Source organism: Antrostomus carolinensis, unplaced genomic scaffold, assembly GCF_000700745.2.
Source record: "Antrostomus carolinensis isolate BGI_N321 unplaced genomic scaffold, ASM70074v2 scaffold6941, whole genome shotgun sequence".
Lineage (NCBI taxonomy): Eukaryota > Metazoa > Chordata > Aves > Caprimulgiformes > Caprimulgidae > Antrostomus > Antrostomus carolinensis.
Window position 1 is genome coordinate 1,418 of NW_010296389.1, and position 14,308 is coordinate 15,725.

At 39.6% G+C, this 14,308-nt stretch overlaps 1 protein-coding gene across 1 annotated transcript in view; it reads right to left on the minus strand.

Moving 5' to 3' along the window:
- Window positions 1–4,114: 4,114 nt before the first annotated feature.
- The window catches only part of UVRAG (UV radiation resistance associated), a gene marked incomplete at its 5' end in the record, with an annotated part of 31,711 nt that continues 21,517 nt past the window's right edge, over window positions 4,115–14,308 (minus strand). Inside the window, 6 exons of the mRNA XM_010178285.1 lie at window positions 4,115–4,284; window positions 6,800–6,860; window positions 7,429–7,516; window positions 8,001–8,085; window positions 9,098–9,224; window positions 11,497–11,602. Of these exons, the coding sequence (XP_010176587.1) occupies window positions 4,115–4,284; window positions 6,800–6,860; window positions 7,429–7,516; window positions 8,001–8,085; window positions 9,098–9,224; window positions 11,497–11,602 (637 nt within the window). The remainder of the gene's footprint in view (window positions 4,285–6,799; window positions 6,861–7,428; window positions 7,517–8,000; window positions 8,086–9,097; window positions 9,225–11,496; window positions 11,603–14,308) is intronic.

Sequence of the window (14,308 nt, forward strand, 5' to 3'; positions counted from 1 at the left end):
TGTAGGCAAGAAGGCCAATGGTTTCCAGGGGTTCACTCAGAAAAGTGTGGCCAGCAGGGTGAGGGAGGTTCTCCTCCCCCTCTACTCTGCCCTGGTGAGGCCACATCAGGAGTGTTGTGTCCAGTTCTGGGCTCCCCAGTACAACACAGACCAGGAACTACTGGAGAGAGTCCAGCGGAAGCTACAGAGATGACCAGGGGACTGGAGCATCTCTTTGACGAGGACAGAATGAGAGACCTTGGTCTGCTTAGCCTGGAGAAGACCAGACTGAGAGGGGATCTGATCAATGCTGGTCAACACCTAAAGGGTGGGTTCTTTGACGAGGACAGAATGAGAGACCTTGGTCTGCTTAGCCTGGAGAAGACCAGACTGAGAGGGGATCTGATCAATGCTGGTCAACACCTAAAGGGTGGGTGTCAAGAGAACAGGGCCAGACTCTTTTCAGTGGTGCCCAGCGACAGGGCAAGAGGCAACAGGCACAAAACTGGAACACAGGAAATTCCATCTAAAGATGAGGAAAAACTTGTTTGCTGTGAGGGTGCCGGAGCCCTGGGACAGGCTGCCCAGAGAGGTTGTGGAGTCTCCATCTCTGGAGATACTCAAAACCTGCGTGGACATGATCCTGTGCAACCTGTTCTAGGTAAAACCGCTTTAGCATGGAGTTTGGACCAGATGATCTCCATAGGAACCTTCCAAGCCCTACCCTTCTATGATCCTGTAAAAAAATAAGACAATAGTAGCAACACCAGCACAGGCAATTTCAAGAAGTATGTCTCACCCCAGATATAACACTCCTTATTTTGCTCTAAACTGGAAGCTATTCTTTATTTAAAAATCTGGGTGCAGACTAACAGAAGCATTAAATGCAGGGCTTGACAGAAAGTGTCAGAAATTATCATAAATAGTTTAATCTCAGCATTCTTACTATGTTTATGAGGACATGATGAAGTGCTAGGTCTCAGTTCCACAAGAGCAGTGCCAAGGAATTTCAGTGGTTTATTCAGCAAGCATGTTTTTTTGTCACAGGAGAGAGGAACATGCTGCTGTCCTAAGTTAATATATCCAATATATATATATAAGTTATATATCCATCATTGCTTTGAAATCTTTCAGATTCCAGAACTTTTGAGGAATGACACTCTTTCCTCTTTCTTCCTACATATCTGATGCACTTTGGAGACATTAGCTATAAACTGGAGGAGGATCTAGATTTATACTAGATATTAGGAAGAAATTATCTGGTGTGAGGGTGGTGAGACACTGGAACAGGTTGCCCAGAGAAGCTGTGGCTGCTCCTCCTTGGAAGTGTTGAGGGCCAGGTTGGATGAGGCTTTGAGCAACCTGGTCTAGTGAAAGGTGGCCCTGCTGATGGCAAGAGGGTTGGAACTGGATGATCTTTAAGGCCCCTTCCAACCCAAACCAAGTCTATGATTCTATGTTGAAATGGACCACTGAGGATGTGTCTTAATGAGATATTTAATGAAAATTATATCCTCACCTTAGCTTTGTGTTTCAGAAAACCATAAAAGTAGATTTATGGGAGAAAACTTACAGACTTCTAGTAGTAGCAGAACAATTTTATGGAATACCAGAAGGGAACTGTTATTGAATAGATTATAAACACTAAAATCTCTACAATTACAAAGCTCACCACATATTGTATGCTACTGGCAGGTATTCTATACCTCATTTTACCTTCAGTAATGTGGCCAGACACAAGTGCAGGGTTCTCACCACAGCCTCCTACTTCTTTTGTACACTCTTAAGTTCCGATATAACTGTAAGAGCAGCAGACAAAATTGAATACTCCTACAAGAACCCTGAGATTTAAGTGACCTGGATCGTGCAAGTAAACAAATCTGAAACGGATAAAGCATATCCCAACCATAACAGATTCTGAAAGCTCTCAAAATATTTAACCATCTTACAATAAGAGCTTTAAAAAGCTGGGAAAGAAACTTGAAAGTGAAGTAACACATTTATAGAGTATAACATTAAAAACAACTCGTGTACTTATGAAATTGCTCTCAAGTGAAAACATTGGTTATTCTCCCAATGCACAATTTTTAGCAGCTCTTAATATGGATCTCAAGGCAATCCTGCAGGCCAAAAAACAAAAGTACGAAGCCAAGTAAAATGTTTAACTTAGTCAATAATCATGATGTTATGTGTTATAGTAAAGACTGAGTATAGAGAAAACCTCACCGTAATTGCTCAACAGTTTATATTGGAGTTTGAAAAGGTGCTAAAGGACAGGTCACTGAAATACAGAAATTTAATAATGCCTGTTAATTGCTACATTCAATTCAGTTAGGAGCAGGTGATAAACATGAGCTATTAGTTTAGAAAGAAAACTGCAAGTTAAGACATTTAAGGTTTTCTATAGCAACTGAAGTCCTTTGAGAGTTGATAGGATTGACTCTCCAATAGCTGGGAAGAGAAGATCTCAGGCAGGAGCTAATCCTGAAAAAATCTTGCAGAACACAGGTAAATGGCCCAACAGGGATTCATATACTTAGCTAAACGTTCTCCTTTTCAGAAATCTATTGTGAAATAAAGTATTAAGGCATGAGGGTTTGGAAGGCTACAGCCTGAAGGACTAAACCTTCCAATCTGTCTCAGACAACAGGAAATTGGTTTAATCTTTATACACCCACACACAGGCAGTTCTGCTCCTCAGAAATTTGTTTTCCAGATATAAATGTTCTAGTTTGCTACCCTCTAAAAGTGATGTACAGGAAGGAGTATGAACATATGCTTAGAGAACTAAACTGAAGCAAAACAGATTAATGTTCTATTAGGTTACCCAGGAAATGTTTGGACAAGTTATTAAAAAGGTATCAAAATTAATTTGCAAGGCATAATTGCTCTAGTTCATATTTTATTGTGACAAAACAGGAAGCCCTCAGTGAGTTTAATTTTTAAGGCAAGTTATGTCTGCTGTCGTGCCAGAAGTCACCAAGCTTCAAAAAGAAATCAGACATTTCCAAGCATCCCCATCCTCTCAACTAGGCACATTGAGACCCTTCCATCTTCATTTGGACTATTAGGAATTAGTGTTAAAATATTATTTAAAATATTATAATACTTTGACAGCATACTTCCAAAAAGAAGAGGGGTTTTTTGTTTTGGGTTTTTTTGTGGTGTTTGGGTTTTGTTGGTTTTTCTTTTCTTCTTTTTTTTTTTTTAAACAGACTTCATGTTTTAATGTCTGTTTTAATAGAGGGAGCTACTTTCCACAAATTAATTTCCCCTCAGCTATATCCTTTGCTCCTTTTTCAAACCCTGCATATGGAAAAGCAAAGTTACTGGTGCTGCAAGCCTGACAGGATGAGAGCAGAGCAGCTGGCCTCCCACAGTCTTGCATTCCTTTGAGTTCTGTGGTTGCAGGCTACAAAGTGAAGCTTAACTAATAATTGCCACTATTTTCATATTAGAGCACCCAGGTGTAAAGACAGTGGGAAAACAGGCAAAATGCCAAAATGCAGGAGAAAGCATTCACAGAGTGATTTTAAGGACAGCAAGATAGTTTCCTAGTAGTACAATAACAATAGCGTAGCTACATGTTGAAAGACAATGATCACGGAACAAATGAAAAACCCTTCATTGATTATTAAATTGATTTATAGTAGATAACAGCTTACAGTGCTCTTTTTCAATTGATTAAAATCCTGTGTGTGAAAGCAAGCTATTTATTTTCTCATGTTTATCAACCACTCCTCCAGTACTGGCAGTAACTCCTCAGTGAAGCCACACTTGCTATCTGCAGTTTATTCCCATAACCAGCAGCAAAACATGAAAGACAAGTTCTCCAATCAGCAGCCAAAACTTACCTACAAGACACCTTCTTAAGTGTTTACAGCATTATTAAAAACCTGATCAATAGTATGTGCCTGCCAATAGACACAGAATGACAAAGCTCAACTACTCTTATTAAATCACAGAATTCCAACACAAGAAACTTCAACGACTGTCCCATGGCTGCTGAAAGCAGTAATAAATAACTTCAAGCTCCGTGTCACTTCAGGCTGTCCAAATCTCTTCAAGGTTTGGGGTTTTTTTTGTTGCTGTTAATTTGTTTTGAAGAAAGTCTATAACTACATTGACAACATACTTACTCTCGTTCTTTCTCTGTCAGTTTGTCATTGATATTATCTTTGATTGTAGACCGGGAGCCCTTGTGAATGATGGGATACCTGAGTGGCACTTGTAAGAAGTAGGAAATCATTGAAACCAAGTGAGCGGTGTAGCCCAGGGCAACAGCAATGCTTCCATCATCTTTTGCTGTCAATAACAAAAAGATGCCGTTATTTAATCAACTGGATCTCTCTGCAGGCTCAGCACAAGTTCACTCTTACTGCTTAGAAAACCATTCAGTTAATGAAGCTATTATAGAATCATAGACTGGTTTGGATTGGAAGGGACCTCAAAGATCATCCAGTCCCAACCCCCTGCCAGCAGCAGGGACACCTTCCACTAGACCAGGTTGCTCAAAGCCTCATCCAACCTGGCCACAAACACTTCCAGGGAGGGGGCATCCACAACTTCCTTGGGCAACCTGTTCCAGTGTCTGACCACCCTCACAGTGAAGAACTTCTTCCTAATATCTCATCTAAACCTCCCCTCTTTCAGCTTAAACCCATTTCCCCTTGTTTTGTCATTAACTGCCCTTATGAAAAGTCCCTCCCCAGCTTTCTTGTAGGCCCCCTTCAGGTATTGGAAGGCAACAAGACAAAGATCTCCCCAGAGATTGTTATAACTAAGTTATAACTATTGGAAGTTATAACTATTGGTTATAACTATAACTATTCCAATAGTTATAACTATTGGAAGTTATAACCTAATAGGTGCAAGTGTGAAATAAATTTAGAGTGTTTTACAATTGTTTGCAGTTCACTATACTTGTCTCATCCATCAAAGGGCAATGTTAAATGGGTGATGGCTTTTTCTCCTTCTAATTTTACACTTTCAAAGCTAAAAGTTACTCTTCTTAACATTTGGTTGTGTGGGGGAAGGTAAAAAGGAGATGGGAAAAGTGAAACAAAATTGCCAAGACCAAATTCAGGTCTTAAAACTTTCTTCATTTCTCTAGATGTAGCTGACATTTATGACCAGGATCAGGGAAAAACTAAATTCCTCCATAACTTTATTCTTCAGTGAGATCAGTTGGAGAGACATTGACCCCAGGGTATGAACTCTGTTCTCTGCCAATAACTGGAAGAACTTAGATTAACCCATTGTTTTAAAGTATTATTTTCAATTTGACATTTAAGTTTTCAACCTTACAGCTTCACCTGTTGGGAATACACACACGTCTTGTGATTCAAATTACATCCTTTAGCCATATAAGGGCTTTTCCTTTCTCTTTATCTTTCTTCTTTATAAGTGAACACACCAATACAAACAACATGATAAAGTCATCCCTTCTGAGATACAAGGGTGTCCTTGGAAACCAACTCAGAGGATCTTCTAGGAAAGCTTATAATGATGTTCAACAACAACTATGAAATCCTACTGAGCTCTATTAGAACATGACGTGATATGTGGATTTAAAAGTTACTCCCTTTTCAAAAAGGATTTTGTAAAAAGCATTTAACGTTTCCAGAAAAACTGGCTTTTTAAGGAATATTTCTTTTTATCCTTCAGATGCCTAATTGTTTTAAAATATTACCTACTAAGAGTCTTAAGTAAGATACATGTCAGACAGCTAGCCTTCAAATTTAACTGCATATTTCACTAACTTGCATGCTTAGTACTTCTTCCTTGTAACAAAATATTTTTAGAGACTTTGAGCAAGAACTAGTAATTCTTTTGTAAGGAATTAATACCAATAAACTGAAAATAGGCCAAAAGGTGCACACCACTGATTCCTCAAGAATTACCAAACTGTGTTCACAAAGCAAGACTGATTTTTGTCATACTGACAAATTAATTGGTTTTAAAGTTCATTCCTCCATTATTCTAGCATCCAATATCCATGTTGTTAGCACAAGTTAATACCTATGGGATGGCTTTAAGGAGTTAGACAACTGATTGAGGTTGTTGCCCAAGAACCACATGCCTTGCAGAGTGAGCAAGTACTGAAAGCAAGAAATTCTCAAAAAGGATTTTAATGAAGATCCAATTCCTATCAAATATTTGTAGATTAATGCATGCAGTTACCTGAACAACTTATTATATATTTGCTTCTGGAACAGGATGATTGTAGACAGTTAAAGCAGAAGCTGAGTTATAAAATACTCCATACTCTCAGGCAGCTTTAAAATCTTACTTATGGCAAGATATTTATTTGGTAAGTTCACTGGCAACTACAGCAAACTGAATAGAGATTTGTACACATCGCCCCATCGAGATTTATGGACTGAAAGTAGCCACAATGGAATTTTAGATCAGACACAAAATATTTCCCACAATCACTAAGTTTGGAAGGCAACTCTGGAAATTGCATAGTCCTAGCCCCCTGCTCAGAGCAGGGTCAGCTATGGCAGGTTGCCCAGGACTGTGTCCAGTTAGGTTTTGAGCATCCCCAAGGATGGAGTCTCCACAGCCTCTCTGGGTAACCTCTTCCAACATTTCAATATTGAGTTTTAGAATACAGAGGTATTTTTCTAAGAGTCAACACAGTAACTTCCTTTGTACTAGGCCAGGAACTACAAATAAATAATGCATCAGTTTTCTTCTAGTCTAAACTTTTCCAGTTGGAAATTTGTATCCTAAGCCATTGCTATCAGTTTCCTTAATTTCATGAAGTTTAGCAGCAGTGTCATCTTTAACAACTAAATTAAGAATATCCAGCTACCTTGAAAGTCTTCAGAATTAGGAAGCTTGACTCCACAAACAAAGTAATCCTTTTGATCATTCTGTAAGTTTAAAACCAACAATGGAAAGTGAGAATGGAACAGTAACATCCAGAAAACAGAAACCTGCACAAAAAATCCGATGACAAAGCATTTTCGTAAAGAAAAAGTCAGTATTCAATGAAACTCAGAGTGACTTTGATATAGTGTTTTAGTCCCCATTTCATATAATTCAGAAATAAATGCAACTTTTTTTAAAGAAGGAAGAGCTTCATCTTCTATAAAACGTTTTAGAGCTCAAATATTTGACATCTGTTTATGTGCACTCTGTTAAAGTTCAGCTAGCCTCCTGTCAGGGTTACTTTATAAATTGTAAACAAAATGGAAAGCATCCATTAAATTCCAGCTCCAGCTATTCTACTTTTATAGTGGAGACTATTTGAGAGATGCTGGCATAAGTCCTCTCCCCATGAGGTTTGCAATCTAAGGACCAAATCCAAGAAAAAGCTGGAAAAAACAGCATGAGTCAAGAGTAAGTTTCATCATGAATAAAACATGGTATTTGCTCACTGTGTAATAAATAGGAAATTCATTTCATATCAAGCAGATTTTTAGAATGTTAAAAACCTACCAGATCAATAGGGTAGATGTAGGATAGCTCTGACAGCAACTGCTTGCATCGAATAGTCTGCTGGGCATTTGTCTTCAAAAATAGTTCTCTTTAGAGAAAAAGAGATTGCAAAACCATTAGTTTCTTCAAAAGCTTTAAGTAAAGGTATCAAATCTGATATCCCTTCTGCATCTTCCCAAGTATCAGCTCCTTCCCCCAAAAAGCCAGGTAATTCCTCATTAAAAAAAACCAAAACCAACCCAGAAGAAAAAGTTTTCGTGTTGAGTTGTACCCCATACTATAGGCGTATTTTGACTCTGACAATTAAGCATTACAAAGCTGTGTTACACTAAAATAGACCTTTCTACACCCAATCATAGTCCACACGTGCAATCAAGCATCTCTTTTCTTCTCTTCCAGACTCGCCACTGTTAATTATCACTTCAGATATCTACAAATTGTAGCAGAGATGTCCTAACAGAAGTTTTGGGGCAACATTAAGAAGAATTTGGTGCCAAAAGACCCATTTCAAATGCCTTACTCTCAAGTTTGCATTTCCTTTTCAGCTGCAGAAAAAACAAAGATCCTTTTACCTCTTAGCAGTGCATTCCTTTCTTAATTCATGCAGGGATTCATTATGCTCTTGAAGCTTCTGGTATTCAGTCTCAAATGCATTTTCTAAACAACATGAGGAATCAGGAAAAAAATTAGTATCATATTTTCTTACTTATCTGATGTTTTCAAAGTAGATACTGATACCTATAATAAATAAAAATAATAATAAACCTATAAACCAATAAACCTCCATTTATTGGCAATAAACCTCCATTTACTCTTAGTGTCCATTTTCCATGTTCTCCTGCCAAACTGGGGAATGACAGCACAGGAGGAACTCAAGTCTTCACGCACTATACACCATTCACCAGCCAAATCCAACCAACAAAACCTCATTCTCCTTTAACACCTCTTTCCCCTCGTGTCCACAGCAGTAGAGTTAATTCAGTTAAGGCATCTCAATACTTCCACAGCCAGAATTAAGTAAATGGCAAAAAACCCCCCATTTTTAGTAATGACAAATTCATTTAGACTCAACTAAGTACTAAAAAAAAGTCCTGCAACAAGATGAAACATCGATGTAGCTTGGTCTCTAGGGAGCTCCAAAGAGACAGTGATGTAGCATTTTACATTAGGACATTTTCCCAGTAAAATAAACGTCAAGACGACAGAGCATTTCACCTTTCACTTATGTAATACACTATTAAGAGGGATTTTTGTCTTCTAATAGTTAACATGGGATCCTAATCACAGGCACAATAACATCCCTTATGACATTCTAAAATGCCTGCATTGAGCCACTGTTTACTGCATTACAGTAAAGCTCTTCTGATTTCCTCAGACAATTTTAATTAAGCACAGATTTAAGATTGCTTTAGAGAGGTGTCATATTAAGAAGTTATTTAGAGACAGGATATCAGAAATTACTGTCCAGAATTCAGTATAACACAGATGGTGAAGAAATTTCATCTGGCTGCAAACTTTAAAGAAAAATACCAAGCACATTCGAGCCAGACCAAAAAAACACAAAAGAACACCTTGATTTTGGTCACCATGATTATAATCTAGGTTACTACTCTTCTGATCAATGGATTATGGATATCTGCAATAGAAGCAGTAGCAATTCTACACTTACCTCTGTCTTGCAATGTATTTTTTTCTTTATGCAACAAGGCTACTTCTTGACCAAGGGCCTTCTTCTGCCTCTCCAGTTCATTACGTAGCACCAGGATCTTCAACTGTAAACATTCACTCTCCTTTTTCTATTAGAAGAAAAACAGTTTAAAAAAAAAAAACCAAAAAACAAACTTTTTCTGTACACAAGCAGTTCTAGAAAAGGAGGGAAGGAAAAAATAAGACTAATGTTTGCCAGACTAATGGCTGAGCTCATCGATTACCACAGGCAAAAGGTTACCAAAGACCCTACTCATTTGGCTGCTTTGGAAGGAGAGAAACTCAGCTGTGTCCCACAGTGTGTGTTCCTCCTGTGGGATGCATCTCCTCTCCTGTGTTCAGTGATGCAACCTGGTCCAGGGCAGAAATTAGGAGAGAAAGGAGAGGTGGGAAGAAGCTTCCGTGGGACAAGTACACGGAGATTAATACCAGAGCATTCAGAGTGTGATGAACATTCCCTGGCAAAGTGGTCAGCAGCAAGAGGGAAGATGAGCAATGAGGATTGTACATTAAATTGAGGCAGGGATGTGGGAAAGGCTAGAAATGTCTGAGCTGCACTATTAGATCCAATTCCCAGCTTCAGGGTGATGAGAAAAAAAATACAAAAGGAAAGAACACATAGCAGGGAGCAGGTTATGTCATTACACACAATGTTATTTGAAGGATCCCTTCTTTAAAAGTTTTAGGATTTGTCCTGTACCTACTCTAAACCTATTCTTGTGTTTAAAGTGATTTTTTTTTCTTTGATGCACTGTCTCCACTAAGAAATTATGCTGCCACGTGCATAGCAAAGCAGAATTTTCTACTATGCGTGTTTTAGGAAGGAATATCTACCATGTTTAATAGATACTTATTGAGAACAACTGAAGACATTCAAAATGGAAAAGAGAAGTTACATTTCTTCAGCTCAATCATACACCCAGCAGAGTTCAAAGCCTGAGGGGACAGTCAGACACACTTGGGAGTAAGTCTTGTGTAAGTACTACCAGACATTGTCACTTTGTATAACTCTGACAGCTTTCATTTTTTCAAGCAGTTAATGGACATAGTGTTACTTCAATCCCAGCTGCCTGAAAAGAAGGTGGCTCTCGCTGAACTCTTCCTTCCACTTCATATTTGCTTCAGTTCCACATGTACACTCAGCCTCTGGTTCAAGATTGTATGGAAACATGACTCAATATTAAGGAATGAAATTATAGTTCACACACTTACAAAGGGGAATGGAAGCCCAACAAGAGTTTCCACTATTGAATAAAGGAAAAGAAAAATAGGTAATCATTTCCTTTTATCATAGATCATGGTTGCTAAGAAGTTGCATTACATGTACAGTCATTGTCATTTTTGGTTTTAGTGTTCTTCATATAGTTTTGCTTACAGATATTTATAAAGGAAAAGCCTTTGCATAGAGGGATGAGGATATCCATAACAACAATGAAAAAAAAGATGGTTAAAAACCTTTTAACAGCCAAGACACTAGCAGAAAGCAAAGAAGCTCTGGGTTGGAGTCACTCACAGGAGATGTTCTATTGCCCCTTAAGGGAGCTGACTACTTTGCTTCTTTGTCTACAATGCAACCCTGTAATTAGAGCAGGTAAAAAACTTCCCATTTTTCAATTTTATCAAACCAGTTTGATGCTTTTGGAAGTTAGTTGAGTGCTCTCAACTCAGAATTTACTTTAAAGTTCACATAAGTTTGCCCTTTCCTATACAAGGCACCGGACACGTGCCAGTGGGTACCAATAGAATGAAGTCACCATGAGCCACCCTTGTTCTGTCAACTCATTGCTTTGAAGAGAGTTCGGTCTTTCTGGGCAGAAAGTAAAAACCAGTGCCAGGACACTTTATTTTTGGAGAGGGGAAGAGGACAAGCAAAACAAACTGTCAAAAGCTATTGCAAGATCAAATATGATTTCTGCTTAAAATGAACGTGTCACTTGAGTGACAGCTTTTGCATGAATTCTGTTCACCCAAAGGGAGTAGGGGTGCAAGAAGGTAAAGCAAGTAGACTCACCTCACTCTAAACCCACCACAGGTTCCCATCAAGATTTATCTAAATCATTAAATGTTTTTTTTCCTGATAAAGCTCTTCTATGCACTGTGCAATGCTTATGGTTTTATAGTATAAAAGCAATTATACAAAGTAAAGGTAAAAATAGCATAAGTTATCAATCAATCCATTCAAGTAACACACACAAATCTAAAATCCATTCCATTACACTTCTCAGATGAGTTCCCATTAGAAATGACAGGTTTAAATAAAAGATTTCAAGTTCAAGTGCTAAAAAAACAAGCTTATGGTCAAGACAACAGCCAGATGCTTCAGCAAGCCTCTAGAATATAGTTTCCAATAATCAAACTTACCAGTTCATTGCTTGTAGATGTACATCTCAGCTTTTCTTCAATCTCCCTTCCTATCTTCTGAACGGTTACCTGAGTCTGTTTAATTGCACACTGGGCTCTGTGAAGCCTGTAAGGAGAAGAGAAGTTACAGTTGTACTAAAGGTTCCTCACACATCTCCTAACAATGAATGCACCCCAAAACCAGCAGCAGTAACATGAATTCAAATTGCCAGCTTCTATTTTGAAATAAAAAATTAAAAGATGGTTCAACTTGCACAGCCTATAAAAGAGCATCCAAAGCAAACCTGGAAGTCTCTGAATTCAATCAAGTACCAAATGTCCTTTCCATTTGTTAAATTCAACAGATGCCAATAAAATACAGCTGTGGATGAGAGAGCAGGTAATGACAGAATCCCAGAATTGCCTCAACTGGAAAAGACCTTTAATATCATCGAGTCCAGTCATGAACCCAACACTGACAAGTCCCCAACTAACCCATGTCCCTCAGCACTGTGTCTACACGACTCTTCAATCCCTCCAGGGATGGGGACTCCACCACTGCCCTGGGCAACCCCTTCCAATGCCTCAGAACCCTTGCAGAAAAGACATTCTTCCTCACATCCCATCTCAACTGCCCTGGCCACAACTGGAGCCCATTTCCTCTTGTCCTGTCCCTTGGTCCTTGGTTGAACACACCCACCCCCACCTCTCTCCACCCTCCTGACAGAGCCACAAGGTCTCCCCTCAGCCTCCTTTTCTCCAGCCTCAACACCCCCAGTTCCCTCAGCCACAAGGGAACTCAGCACACTTGTGCTCCAGACCCTTCCCCAGCTCCGTTCCCTTCTCTGGACACGCTCCAGCACCTCCATGTCCTTCTTGGACTCAGGGGCCCAACACTGAACCCAGCACTCCAGCTGCAGCCTCACCAGTGCCCAGGACAGTGGGAAGAGAACTTCCCTGCTCCTACTGGCCACACTGGTGCTGATCCAGGCCAGGAAGCCAATGGATTAAAATTAAAATTGCAGGGATCTCACGTAACAACGTATAACACTGTTAACATCGAGACAGATACACATATGACACTTTCCATGAGCATCATTCCCATAGGTCAGCATTAAAGAAGTGCCAAGTATCCTTTGGATAACACACAGCTCCCCAGGTCAAGAGCACAAACTACAATTCTACTGCTTCAAGTCTTAGTTGAATTACATTTGAAGCGCAAAAAGATGATAATTATTTGTTTCTGATCATTCAGGATGAAGAGCAAAAACTGATTATTTGCCTTATTAATTGAAAAAAAAAAAATCAGGCAGAGGAAAGCAATGGCAAAAACAGGTCTGAGAGAGGCATTAACATATCTCTTTAAATTAACATGGAGTGGAAATTAACATATTTATTATAAAAAATGAGAACCCCTACTTTCTACCATGGTCTGCAGATACAGGCTATGTCTTTTAAGGCATGCAAACCCAGACTTACTTTTCCCATTCATAGTTTCACTACTTATTGCTTCTCTTTTTGTAAGGATATTCTTCAGGCAGCCTTGCTGCTGGGATAGGTACTTAACTGAGGTCTAGTCAGAACAGCAAAAACATGGTCAGGGAACCTAATGTACATTAGTGCTTTGCCAGGAAAACATAGTAGGTCGAGAGAGGTTCTCCTGCCCCTCTACTCTGCCCTGGTGAGGCCACATCTGGAATATTGTGTCCAGTTCTGGGCCCCACAGTTCAGGAAGGACAGGGAACTGCTGGAGAGAGTCCAGCACAGAGCCACCAAGATGATGAAGGGAGTGGAGCATCTCCCTGCTGAGGAAAGGCTGAGGCTCTTTAGCTTGGAGAAGAGGAGACTGAGGGGTGACCTCATTAATGTTTATAAATATGTAAAGGGTGAATGTCAGGAGGATGGAGCCAGGCTCTTCTCAGTGATGCCCAATGGTAGGACAAGGGGCAATGGGTGTGAGCTGGAACACAGGAGGTTCTGCTTCAACTTCAGAATAAACTTCTTTCCAGTGAGGGTGCCAGAGCCCTGGGACAGGCTGCCCAGGGAGGGGGTGGAGTCTCCTTCTCTGGAGACATTCAAAACCCGCCTGGACGCCTTCCTGTGTGATCTCATTTAGGTTCCTGCTCTGGCAGGGGGATTGGACTGGATGATCTTTCGAGGTCCCTTCCAATCCCCAGCATTCTGTGATTCTGTGATATTGAAAAGACCAAGCCTGTTTCAATGCATGTTTTAACGACCATCTCCACTTTGCCAATATAAAAAAAAAATATCTCCCCCTCTTCATAGAAATTCTTAATTTTACTAAAGGAAGGCTGCAAATTTGCTGTGACCCAAGGAGCAATGCACTAAAGCGTATAGAAGAGGCTACTCAGCTCCTTCCTTTTACATTCTCTAATCTCTTCCAGATTTATATCAATTGAGGCATTGTTATCTAAAGTTTGTGGTAACAGTGTTTAATGGTCTGTATGTAGCTAGACTAAGACAACCAGGCTATGTGCTTCAGGTCTGAAGAACCACAAAGCATTATTCCTTCTCACACCATCCCATCCTATCTCATCCCATCTCAACAGCACAGGTTACATATTGGTTCGTCAGTCCGAGGACAGAGCGTAAACCACCAAGCTCACCAAACAAAAACACAGAGAGGAGATTACACATGGACATCAGGGAACAAGGAGTACTAGTTATATTAAATAAGGTCACTGTGATGAAGGACTTTTACATATTATAACTCTAAGTGTATAGATTTAAGTCATCAGACACAGAATCACAGAATGGTGGGGTTGGAAGGGACCTCAGGAGATCATTTAATCCAACCCCCCTGCCAATGCAG